This window comes from Cibotium barometz, chromosome 15 (assembly GCF_041138505.1).
Source record: "Cibotium barometz isolate CiBa-2024 chromosome 15, ASM4113850v1, whole genome shotgun sequence".
Lineage (NCBI taxonomy): Eukaryota > Viridiplantae > Streptophyta > Polypodiopsida > Cyatheales > Cibotiaceae > Cibotium > Cibotium barometz.
Genome location: NC_141060.1, coordinates 49,390,205 through 49,404,021, shown reverse-complemented (window position 1 = coordinate 49,404,021; position 13,817 = coordinate 49,390,205). Strand labels below are relative to the sequence as shown.

General features: G+C 43.7%; 1 protein-coding gene across 1 annotated transcript in view; it reads right to left on the bottom strand.

Moving 5' to 3' along the window:
• Positions 1–1,378: 1,378 nt before the first annotated feature.
• The window catches only part of LOC147631406 (Man1-Src1p-carboxy-terminal domain protein), a 64,594-nt gene continuing 52,155 nt past the window's right edge, over positions 1,379–13,817 (bottom strand). Inside the window, exon 9 of the mRNA XM_086809087.1 lies at positions 1,379–2,918. Coding sequence (XP_086665213.1) covers positions 2,875–2,918 — 44 coding nt within the window. The 3' untranslated portion in view covers positions 1,379–2,874. The remainder of the gene's footprint in view (positions 2,919–13,817) is intronic.

Below are 13,817 nucleotides of genomic sequence, written 5' to 3'. Positions count from 1 at the left end.
TATCTTTGTATCTAGCATTTCAACTTATAAATCATGCATTTTATATATTTTAAATCTATCCCCTGAGTCAACATTCATTGAATATTAAGGTTTGGTACTTAGTAATCTCACAATTAGAACCCTTTGGCTTGGACTAATACATTCTCTATTTTCTCTATTACAAGGTTTGTATCATGGTTCTTCAGTTTTTCATTTCCAACAAACTATTTCTAGATGGTGATCAATCTTTCCACAATGGGGTTACATTTCTCGTTGCTTCTCAATGGTTACATTATTTGTCTTACCTCCTCTCACACACAAAATATTTAAAAAATGCACAATTTATAGCAATAAAACTATTGCTTTTGGACAAGATGCAAGAGTTCTTTTTGACAAAGGCCATGTTATAGAAGATTAAATCTTTACTGGGAAGAATGCAACAAGATTCAACTCAAACAAGAAAACAACATAAAACCAAATTACACATCCGAAACTCCAAAATCGTATGTTTCTTAGAGTACTCTATAGATGGCACTCCCCACTCTCTAGAGTCTATAGAATCATATGTTTCTTAGAGTACTCTATAGATGGCACTCCCTACTCTCTAGAGTCTAAACTATATATAATTGAAAAACCATTCTTAACAGGCAACAAAATGACAACAAAATCATGCAAATGACAACTCAACTCCATTTTTGAAAAAAGACCCAAAAATATACCTTTTTCAAATTTATCGTAACAGAAGACACACTTTCATGTCAAACATTAAAAAAAACCTACTTTTGTGAAAAAAATAGAATACTTATGAGCTCCCCTTTTTCTCTACTCTTGCTTGTATGTTATTGAATCTTGATTGCTTGATGGATGCACCATGCTAGATAGGTTTGTTTGTAGGTTTCCCTCTTGCATTAGCTTCCTCTTCTTCCCCGTCTTTTGTGAGAGAGAACCACCGTGAAGACCAATCTCTTTTCACCTACATCTAAGCAGAGAGATCTCTTTCTTCAATCCATTGGCAAGGAGCATTTCGGTGTGACTCTCAGCCCTCCAGAATTTACATTGGTGTTTACACCCTACGAAGGTTTTGAAGGAGGTTGCTCTTTTGCATGACTTCCTTTCTCTTGAAAGTTTATATGCACCTAGCATTATAATTCACTTGTTTGGACTTTAATGAGTGTATTATTGGACAAACAATTGTATATATTGTGAAATAATTGATTGGCATGTAAGGCTGATTCACTTACTTTCAATGTGTGTTTCATAACATGTGTGAATTATTATAAAATTGTGTGATCACGAGATAACGAGGCAAGGGTATGAAATCGCAATCTAACTATTGCTTGTTTTTGGATGGTGGCAGAAACTTCATGTAGCAGCGACACATTAGATTACATGTAGGATGTTTTGTTTCATGTAATGTGCCACCGATGATCATTGCATAGGAACGAATCCTGTTGGGTATTTATGTACATATGCATTGCATGTTTCAAAACAAGGACCATTGATATACAAAGATCACAGGGGACCTCAATGCTCACGTATGGCTTCTCTATGTATTTTTAGGATGGTGAATGTAATTCTTCAAATAGTGAACGAAGTAGCAATCATTACCAATCCGTAAGTGGCTCACATTCTAGCATTTCGGTAACAGTAGCGGTGGTGAACAAAGCATATGTAGTATATATGGGCGTGTAAGAAATCTATTGATCGCTAGTTGAGGACCTCGATATTGATTTCCTGTGTAGTAGTTTGTGGGGAGCTGGCTTTTTAGGAAGGATCCTCCAACATTGACACGAATCCAAAAACTTCAAGTATTTGGTATTCAGATAATACAGCATGCTCTCCAAGAATATGTATTTGACAAGCTTCCTCAAGAAAGCCCTATTCTTTTGATAGACAACCAAACCTTGGCCTTCATTGCTATGATACTTTTTCCACGCTGGTCGTGTTTAAGCTTGCGCTCAGAATGTGCTATATTGATGAGCTAGATATGGAGCTAGTAATCTGAAGAAAAGACTGCAGAGAAGCCTGTAAAAGTGGTGAGGCTGGATATTGGATTGTCATGGGGATTAGGAAAGCAATAAATACTACCATAGACACGTCACCCCTTCAAATTCTGAGATCACACTACATAAACTCTCAAAATGTGATTTTTTAAAACCTGTAGACTAATCTGTGCTCATGATAGGACTATCCATGTGTACATCGACCATGTACATATGAAAAAGGGAGTGTGATCAACTAAAAATGCACATAAGAGGGCGAGAGTAGACGTTGGTCCTTCCACTACCTCCACCATCGTTAGCATGCGTCTGGCTAGAAACAGAAGGGCCCTAAATCATTGCCTGAGAGCCCATGGTCAACAGACATGATTGCATGACTACTAGACAATGCCGTAGCCTACAAATGTATACATAACCTTTCACAGCAAGCCTTGTGCCTCCTTGGAAAGCTATGTATTTGGAGAGCATAACAAGTCTAATGAATATTCTCTCCACAATATCAACATTTAACTATACATCAGTGAATAAAAACATTGCAAGCCGAAAATAATTCACTATGAATAGCTTTCGCAGACTACATCTGGTTTCAAATGACCCAATAAAACTCAACAAATACCTGAAAAGAAAAGAACAGATAGCTTTTACAGATAAAGAGTGAATAGAAAATTGGATATAGCACCTGTTTTTAACTTCGTTTGTATAGACCATGGAGTATGCTCTGATCTCATTTGCATGCCACTAGGACCATTATGATCATTGTGACCTTTGCAAGACTCTTATAAATAGAGCTTGTGCATCTTCCAAAACATCCAACATCCTTGCCTAATTGTATATGCCCAAGCTTCTTGATCTATTTTGAAAAGGCACTATACTGCAGTGTGCATTCTGAAGGCTTTCATCTCACTACTTTAGGGGTTGGTGACCTTAGTGCACCTTCAACTGAGGTACAAAACCTTATTTAGTCAGAAAACTGAAAAGATACAAAAGCAGTCTCTCTCTCTCTCTCTCTCTAGAATCCACACACACACACACACATTTTTTTAGTAAAAACCAGCTTTCTATTACCAAAGAAACAATATCCATGAGGATGTAAAAAACCAGCTTTCTATTACCAAAGAAACAATATACATGAGGAGGATGTACTTCAGAGAGAAGTCATCCAAGGAAGAAAGCTAAAAACAGTAGAAAAGACTTCAAACTGTGGGATGTCAATACCCTCCAGCTATCAGCACTCGTGTAGGGACTGGCGAAGATTGGCACCAAAAAAGAGAAGGCTGTCGAAACATAATATGGTTCCTAGCCTTCCAAATAGTCCAGAGTGCCTAAAATCTCATCCAAATGATGAAAGTGTCAAATCCAGCGATGCAAGATGGCAGAACACAAAAATCCAGAAGGGTTTTCCTCCTTTGAACGATGGAAACGTCCTCGGAGGTTGTTAGTCAATGCTTGCAAGAAATACCTGGACTCTGTGCAATGCCAAAGAAGATAGAACCGAAGACCAATGGATGCTTTCCAAACGAAAAGAAATCCCAAACAGCGCATCTCTACCATGCCAAAGAATAGAAGACACATCTAACTTCCAATCATGAAGAAGGGAAGATGCATAAAGGCATCTCGGAATTTTTCCTTCAAATTTACTAAGCATTGTTTCCTAGTGACATATGTGCCAATGGCCATAAGCTCTAGTCTTGATAGAAGCACACATGCCTGCAAGCACTATGGCCCATGGCTACCAAAGTTGAAAGAAAGCAAGATTCATGGTGGCCGTTCTTGCCAAGAGATGATAACGCAAATCGAGTATATTTAATCCACCATGCATTTCAAGAGTGTAGACCAAAGATCCTCTCAAAAGACGTAGCGCTCTCATATGATGCTTGGTTTTCCACAACAATTCCAAGGCATCATGTTGGAATGAATTCTTGCCCTCCTGATCCTCACGCTGCCATGTGGCACTGTATTCTCCCACATAGTGGGTTGGGGTTGAATTGACTCCTCTATATAGGGCAAAATACCCATTGGTCTCCCCTCATCCCCACCTTTATTGGTCATCTCCCATTAAATGAATTCTTTCCCTCTTGCTCCTCATGCTACCATGTGGCAGTGTATTATCCCACACGGTGGGCTGGGGTCAAATTGACTCCTCTATATAGGGCAAAATGCCCATTGGTCTCCCCTCATCCCCCACGTGGTGGTCTCATGGGATGTTTGGGTGGAGAAGGGACCCGGCCAGTTGATGGTCGTCTTCTGCGTGTTGCGCCTCCGTTCACTGGGTGCTCCCGTCTTCTACGTGCTACGCCTCTATTCGCTTGGTGCTCCGCATTCCACATTCTTTCACATCAGACATAAAAGTATTATCAATTCTACGCCAAATCAACAACGGTAAATAAAATTGCACATAGGCCATAATGATTGATTGAACAATTCTAAGACACATGTAAAGGCCATGTCGAAAGCTTCCAATATGCTCGCTTGGCCTTCAATTTGTTCAATAGCCAAAGAATGGCATCCTACGTAGACATACCATGCCATTGGATATTCCAAATGTCTAATCAAGTGGTCTGGTGGAATAATTTGTCTTGGCAGTCACAAGACATTATTTAGCAATGGATGCAGTCACAAGAAGTCAACGGAAGCAGTTTAGACTTAGAAAAGTTGATATAAAGTTCAGCTGCTTTCAAAGTTCTCATGATACACTCAAGATCATTTGGATCATTTTTAGGCATGAACAAAGAATCATCTATAGAGCCTTGGACCATAAAATGCGAACCATTGGATAATCACACACCATGTAATTGCCTCTGTGCAGTTAAGAGATCCATATACATCAAAAGTGAATGTGTGGCAATCGCATAGAGCAATGCACTAAGAGGGCATCCTTGACGCACAAATTTTTGCAATGTCCACTTCGATGAAAGATCACAACCAAAAACACACAGGGCAATACAATCTCTATATAACCAAAACATAGCTTGTTGCATTCATAGTTGTTTCTCATACCGGTATGAACTGGTTCGTACGGTACAATACGGAACGGTACGATTAGCCGTTTATAGCTGTTGCATTGCCTGTTTCTAGTGCCGTTTTTTAGCCGTTTTATGACCGTTTTAAGGGCCGTTTTTGGCTTGCTTTGTGGCCCATGTGACATGTGACATGTCACATGTGTTTAGGCCTTTGCTTGGCCCATTGCCATGGGCCACGAGCCATGGCCCATTGAACATTCCTATAAAATGCCCACCACCTAAGCTTCTCTCAAGGCTCTCATTACTCAAGAGTCAAGACTCAAGTGACCATCAAGCCCCCCCCTCTCTTGCTCAAGTGACCATCAAGCCCCCCCCCCCCCCCTTCCCCCGCCCCCTCTCTCTCTCTCTCTCTCTCGCTCTCAGCTCTCAACTTTCAAGCCACTCTCTCCCCCATCGGCCATCTCTCAAGCCTCTCTCTCTCTCTCTCAAGAGTCAAGACTCAAGCCTCACTCTCTCATTTTCTCAAGCCTCTCTCTCTCTCTCTCTCTCTCTCTCTCTCTCTCTCTCAAGCCTATCCATCTCTTGAATCTTCTAACTTCTCTCTCTCTATTACAATGAGGAGGGAGAAGAATGAAGCCTTCAATGTGTATGCTATCCATGTAGAGAAAGCCGATGGAAAGTCCAAGTCATATAGGTGGACTTGTAAGTATTGTGGCAAACAATACACGAGTGGAGTTACTAAGATTCTCTTCCGATCTGTAGGCCTCCTGTAGGGAGCGGTCACATTGGTATCAGAGCCCCGTCGTCTCTCTTTCTCAAGAGGAGACACGAAGTTTTGAGATCGGAAGCAAGCACTCACACTTAATTCAATGGACAGCCAAGGCAACCCACTGGAAGTGCCGAATTCGAGGGGCCAATCAAGTGCTTCTTGGGATTCCGATGCATTGCATGGAAGGCATAAGCCTCTTGAGAGTCTATGACAGTGCATACATGGGACAGCCATCATGTGGTAAAGAACCCATGCACGAGAAAGAGCCCAATGCATTGAGGGCTGAGTTGGAGCACATGAAGAGACTCTTGCAGGCAAAAGAGTAAGAGCTGAAATTCTTGCATGAAGACCCTCATGTACAAAGTGTCATAGAAGCCAAGAAAGCTGATGCTATAGTGGACATGACTTTTGAGTCTATGGCTCGAGAAATGGGCAAGAAGCCAAGGGAGTTGGCACTCTCTTATCTTATCCGCAAGGGTGACCTTAAAGAGGGAGAGGATGGACAGCTTAGGTTCACGAATCCACCCCGTTTGCAGCATGGAGACCCAGCTTCTCAAAGGTTGAGATCATATTTGCATAAAGAAGAAGTATCAGTCACCTCTCGCCATGCATCCACTCCTCATGGCACAGGAGGAAACAGATTTATGCATGCTGAAGGCCATTTGGATTCTAGGTATGTACATCATGGGGACAGTGGTCATGCAAGCCAAAAGACCTTGCATATTGAGTTGTCTCGTGGCGAGACAAGGCATCTTTCAGCAAGGCCACATGAAGTGGAGCCACAAGAATCAAAGACCCATGTCACTTTGGCTAGTGGAACACCTATCATTGCCCATGAAGCTCATGCAGAGAGAGCTGCCCCGTTGGACAGGGGCAAGAGAAGGAGGCAAGAGCTTGAGCCTCATTCCAAAAAGCTCAAGGAGTTCAAAGCCGGGGACAAATCAGTGAAATTTGATGCCTATCATGGGGAGTTTGATACTTCTAAGGTGCTTGCTTTTGTGGCCCAGTTTGATATTGCTTTTAGTGAAGAGGACTTCACTGAGAAGTCCAAGATCCGTCATGCAAGCATGTTTTTGAAGGGGACAGCTGCCCATTGGTGGATCACTGAAAAGACCACCAAAGACCCCATTTGCACTTGGAAAGAGTTTAAGGACAGATTTTATGCCCAATTTTTGCCAACAAATGCAAAGCATACACTCACATTAAAGTGGGATAGACTTGATCAAAAGGATAATGAGAGTGTGCAGTAGTATGTGAGCAAATTTTGGAAAGTTTTGCTCGAGGTTACTCCTTTCATGCAACTCTCTGAGGATGAAAAGAAAAGAAAGTTTCGTTCCGGGTTGCAACCAGCCTATCGTTCGGGCATTGAATTGCACCCGAAACACACTCTTTAGCAACTTATATCATCCCCTCTTGCTACGGAGCAATTGGTGCTCAAAATCAAGCAAGATCAAGGTGGTTCCAAGGGCAAAGAGAAGGCTGTCCCAAACCTGCTCCCAAACCTGCAAAAAGGTGGACAGCAACCTAAAAAGAGCTTCCGGGATGTCCAAAAAGGAGGTAGAGCTGAAAATACTTCATCCAAGGATCATGGGCCAAAGAAGAACAAATTTGGCTTGACCCCCGAGCAAAGGGAGCAATATGCAGAGGGAAAATGCTTTTCTTGTGGCAGTAAAGAGCATATGTTTAGACAATGCCCCAACCGCAAACCAAAGCATGAGGACAAGCAACCCAAGGCAAATGTGCATGCAGTTCCCGATGTGCAAGGAAACACAAAGCATGATGGAAAAGAGAGGATGGTATGCAAAGCATGGGGTCAAATCAAGGATCAGCCCGCTCTATTTATGTTTGATGATTGTGCAACAGATAATTTCATCTCTACCCAGATGGCAGCCGCCTTGGGTATTGAGGTTGAGGACATGGGGCCTCAAATTGAAGCAGAAGCTGCCTTTGTTGGTAAAGAGGTGCAGGTTACCCCATTTATTGGAAAGTTGCACATACATATTCAGGGTTATCTTGATCATGAGCATTTCTTGGTTGCCCCACTTAATGGATGCGATGTATTGCTTGGCAAGCCATGGCATCATAGGCTTGAGCCCCGCAAAGAGTACAAGACAAACAGGATTTCCTTTATGCATAGAGGCCGCATGCATGTTATTGATGCTGGCAAGGAAGGGGATTCTATCCCAGTTGTATCTCCAGGCTTAGTTCCGTACGTTGTACGGATCTGTCCGTACGTACGAATCGTACCGTACGGATCCGTACGATCAGGTACGAATTTCGCCTGTTTCTACCCGTTGGAAGTAGCCGTTTTCTGCCCGTTTTTCTAGCCATTTTCTGCCCGTTTTTTTGGTTGTTTGCCTTCATCTCTCTTGAGTCCTTCTATAAAAGCCTCAAGGACCAAGCCTCTTCTCCATCTACTCCAAGCCTCTCCTCCACCACCCTCCATCTACTCCAAGCCTCAAGCACCAAGCCCCTACTCCAAGCCTCTCCTCCACCCTCCTCCACCCTCCTCCAAGCTCCTTCCATCCCACTTGAGCCTCTACTCCAAGTTCTCTTCCTCCAAGCTCTTCCCATACTTCATCTTCTCTACGCTCTCTCCTCTACTCCACGCTTCAGCCCTTCTCTTATCCATCATGCCTCGGGAGAAGCATGAGGCTTTTGATTTGCATTGCCTCAATGTGGAGAAGGACACCAAGAAGTCCAACTCCCATCATTGGACATGCCGATATTGCGGCAAGTCATACACTAGTGGAACAACAAGGCTTCTCCAACACCTTTCGAAGATTGGGGGACAAGTTGCCCCATGCAAGGAGATTCCGCAAAGCATTGCCGATGACATTTCGTGGAAGATGAGCGGCGGCTCAAATTCAAGTAGAGGAGCATCATCAACACGCGCACCGGCACCACCACCGGCACCACCATCGGCACATGATGAAGCGGCCACCGGCTCTTTCATTGGTGTATCCTCCACTGCCACTTCCACGGATGCACGGTCCGCCTCCGCACCGGGCAAAAGGCAAAGGGTGGTGGAGCGTGAAGGGGTGCAACCCTCTCTCCACCAAGTCACGGGTAGTGTGAGAGGTTCGGTTGCATTCCTTAAGGAGCGGCAACGCCTTGCGGAGATAGAGATTGCTCGCACCATTATTGAATGCAATCTTGCCTTCAATGTACTCCAAAAGGAGCAATGGAAGAAGATGGTGACGGCGATTGCAAATGTGGGCCCATGTGAGGGGTGGACGGGGGTCTCTTACACGGCTATGCGCACGAGGAAGATTGATGAAGAGAAGGAGAGAATTGATCGAGCCCTTGACCCGATTCGAGCCGCATGGAATTCTCACAGATGGATGGAGTGATCAAAGGAAGCGTGACATTATCAACATCCTTGTGTCTTGCCCGCTTGGCACATACTTCTTGCGTGCGGTTTACACCGGGAGAAGGGGGAGAAAGACTACCGGGAGTTTCATCTACCGCCATATTAGGCAAGCGATCATAGAGGTAAGCATTATTTTACTCAAGTGTGTCTGATTTTGTCATTTGTGCAAAGCCCTCAACTCATATGATTTATCTACCATGTAGGTTGGGGCTCAAAACGTGGTGCAAGTCATCACCGACAATGCATCAAATTGTCGACGCATGGGCCGCTTGCTTGAGGAGGAATTCCCCACCATTGTGTGGACTCCATGTGCGAGTCATTATATTGACTTACTCATGGAGGATGTGGCGAAGCTCGGCTGGGTGAAGAGGATTGTGCAACAAGCTACATCTATTGTCAACTTCTTCATGCTAAAGGTGAAGGTGCTTGCTATGTTTCGTGAGCATAGCAAGCTTGACTTGAAGAAGCCATCGGCCACCCGCTTTGCCTACATGTGGTTGGTTTTGGAGCGTCTATACGATGTGAGGCCCGCCCTTCGCCAGACAGTTGTTTCCACCATGTGGAACGATTGGGATGAGCACGTCACTGAAGAGGCCAAAGCCATGCAACGCTTTTGCCTAGAGGAGAGATTTTGGACTAGAGTCCGAGCAATTGTCATTGCTATGACTCCATTCTATAGGCTCTTGCGGATGACAGATTGCGAGGGGTCCACCATGGGCCTTCTTGTCCACTTCTTTAGAGCTGCCCTTGTGGAGTTGTAGGCTTGCACAGACATTACATCTGAGGAGCGAGCACAAATCATGGAGATTGCACAGAAGAGATGGAGGTGGATGCACAAACCAATCCACGGGTTTGCAGCATTGGTACATCCAGCCTACAAGTCTCCAGTAGTTTGCACCGATAGGGAGCTTCGACAAGATCGGGATGCATATATGCTTCGAGCTGTGCCAGTTGATGAGCACAATGCCTTTCTAGAGGAGTTGGGCTGCTATGTTGATCAGAGAGGTCAAACCTCCTTTTCGTCTCCCACTTGCTGGAGGAGGGAGTCACTTGTGAAGCCCCTTTTTTGGTGGGACAATTTTGGGTATGGACTAGAGCATCTCCAACCCATAGCCTTAAGGGTCCTAGCCCAGGATTGTTCTTCGGGTGCATGTGAGAGGAATTGGAGTTCCTATTCTCTCATACACACGAGGATACGCAATCGACTGAGCACACGACAGTTGGAGCGGTTGGTCTACTGCCGCACTAACTTGCGCATCATGCAGGGCATTCTTAGTATGGGTAGTCCCAAGCAAGTAAGTGACAAGTCTAGACTCTAACTTGTCATGACTCATAACTTTTAAGTTTTGTGTACACTGTACAGACTCTAACTTTTGTGCCTTAATGTGTAGGTGAATGTTGACACTTTCACCTTGACGAGTGAAAACTTTGCAAGTGTCAATCAACAACCTGATGAGGAGGAGGAGGCAATCTTCATGGAGCTCTATAGTGAGCTTGTGGCAGCAGATACTCGCAGCACCAGGAGTCAGCATGGACGGGGCCGAGCAGTTGGAGTTCATAGGCCTCCGCCTTCGACATCGGCAAAGGGTGGCCTTCGCACATATGTGAGGCGGGGATCCTCGAGCTCCAATCCCCGCCTTCATGATGATACCCCACTGCCTAGAGAACCCTTGTTTGATGATGATGGCAACCTACTTAGCGAGAATGATCCCCAGAGTGTGTCGTCCACCTTCGAAGAGTCCTCTTCAGAGAACTCTCTTGATGGACACTCTAGTAGTGATCATGTTGATGATCATGCAGATGTTGGTGATGATGTAGACTTTTGATATGTTATAGCTCTCTAGGCATTGGGCATCTATCTCCTTCTAGCCCATCGATGATGTATTGTAGTATGTAGTATCATGTATGTACGCATGTTGGCGGTCGCCCATGCCATGAGTTTTTGGCCTATCCTTTTGTAGCAATTTTGTACTCTAATGGCATGATGACATTATGTTCATGGTTCTACTATTTTGTAACTTCTTGTCTACTAAAAAAAAACGTACTAATATCGTACCGTACCTCAAAAAATTTTAAGGTACCAATTAGTACCGTATTTTATCGTACCGTACCGTATCGTACCTTTCGTACTAACTAACCATGTGTATCTCACATCTAGATTAATAAAGCAATGAAAAAGAGTCTTTCTACATACTTGGTTTTTGTTCGTGATAGCATTGAACCAAGTCATGAAAATGTGGATGTTTTGACTCAGGATAGTCTGAATTTTCTTTATGCATACAAAGATTGTTTTGCTGATGCATTGCCTGGTGAACTACCTCCTCAAAGGCCCAAGGATCATCGCATAGATCTTGTGCGAGGTAGTTCTCCACCTAACAAACCCGCATATCGTGTGAGTGCCACACAAGAAGAAGAGATCATGAAGCAGGTTAATGAGCTTTTGGAGAAAGGTTTGGTTCAGCCAAGTTCCTCACCTTATTACTCTCCCGTGCTTCTTGTTCAAAAGAAACATGGGTCATTCCGCATGTGTGTGGATTATAGAGCTCTAAATAAGCTCACCATCAAGAATAGATTTCCAATCCCGCGTATTGATGACATTTTGGATAAGCTTGATGGCTCAGCTTGTTTCAGTCCTATTGATTTGAAGAGTGGTTATCACCAGATACGAGTGGTGCCACAGGATGTCCACAAAACTGCATTCAGGACAGCCCATTCGAAATTGGCCCGAGTTGCAAAATGTACATCAGGTACGTAGCTTTCTGGGGTTATGTTCATATTACAGGCGCTTCATAAGGCATTTTGCTATAATTGCCACGCCTCTACATGATCTCACAAAGAAGAAAGCCACTTTTAAATGGACCCCTAAGGAGCAGGATGCCTTCTTGCAACTCAAGAATGCTATCATATGTGGACTCGTATTGATTGTTCCCGACTTGCAAAGGTCATTTATAGTGGAATGTGATGCTTGTGGCGATTGTATAGGGGCTGTCCTAAATCAAGAAGGTAATGCAGTTACATATGAGAGCCGTCGATTGCATGATGCCGAGCTACATATGGATATCTATGAGAAAGAGCTCTTGGCTGTAATTCATGCATTAAAGATATGGAAACATTATCTTCTTGGGGCTGAATTTGTAGTCAGAACAGATCATCAAAGCTTGAGATACTTTCTATCTCAAACAAAGCTTTTGGAGAAGCAGATGAGAATGGCAAACTTTCTTTCCATGTTTCATTTTCAGATTGTACATACTCCGGGAAAGAAAAATGTGATGGCACATGCATTATCCAGTAGGCTTTATGTGGCTGCAGTTTCAGTGGCCTCTCATGGGGACTTATCTGCCATGCAAGATTTGTATCATTTGGATGCTGATTTTTGCCATATATGGATTGATTTGATGGCTGGTCACTCACATGCCTCTTATGCGATCAAAGAGGGTTATCTCATGAAGGATAACTGCTTATGTGTGGTAAAGGATATGTGTCCAAAGGTTATGGAGGAATGTCACGCTCCACCTTATGCTGGTTATCAAGGTATCATGCCTATTACACGCATGATTGAGAGATATTTCTTTTGGCCAAGCATGCGTAAAGACATTGAGGTATATGTACGTGCATGTCTTACTTGCCAAACGGTGAAATTTAATAGGCAAAAGCCTCCAGGTTTGCTTCAACCATTGCCTATTCCCTCGCAGCCATGGGAAAGTATTACTATGGATTTTATTATGGACTTGCCTAGATCCCAACATGGGAATGATGCTATTTGGACCATTGTGGACAGGTTTAGCAAGCAAGCTCACTTCTTGCCCATCAAAAAAACCATTAAAGTTGATCATATGGTGAAGCTTTTTTTGCTAACATCTTCAAGCATCATGGTATGCCTAAGTCCATTGTTGGGGATAGAGATCCCAGGACTACGAGCCTCTTCTGGAGGGCTTTATTTGATAACATGGGTACTAAACTTGAGTTTTCATCAGCTTATCATCCCCAAACGGATGGCCAAAGTGAAGCTGCAAATTTAGTCGTGTTGGATTTGTTGAAGTGTTATGTGGTAGATCAAAAGACTGCATGGGAGAAGTATCTTCCACTTGTAGAGTTTGCCTACAACAACACAATTCATGCCTCCACAGGAAAGACCCCGTTTGAGATTATTTATGGCAGAGTGATCTTGCCACCCATCCTTCGTACAAAGGATGAGATTTTTGCAGCTGATGAGTATGTGCGTGACTTGGATGTAGCCTTTGCTCACGTGCAGACAACCATAGCAAAGTCACAAGATAAGCATAAAAGGGCTGCTGACAAGCATAGAAGAGACATGCATAAAAGGGCTGCTGACAAGCATAGAAGAGACATGCAAGTCAAGGAAGGTGATTGGGTATTGCTGAAATTTGAGAAAGCTAGGCTTCGGAAGAGGCCACGACGAGAAGGATCATATCCAAAACTTTCTACTCGATATTATGTACCCTTCCAAGTGATATTATGTACCCTTCCAAGTGATTGACAAGATCAATGAAGTGTCCTTCAGGCTTGCTTTACCCAGCCATTGGAAGATTCACAATGCTTTTCATGTGAGCCTTTTGCGGAAGTATGTGGGGCCAGATCCAGAGGAGCCTATCACAAAAGATCCGCCAGAAGTTGATGAGCTTGAGGAGATCCTTCAACCAGAGCAGATTGTATTCCACAAGGACAGAAAGTTACCACATGGGAAGCTTTCCAGGAGATACCTTGTGAAATTTAAA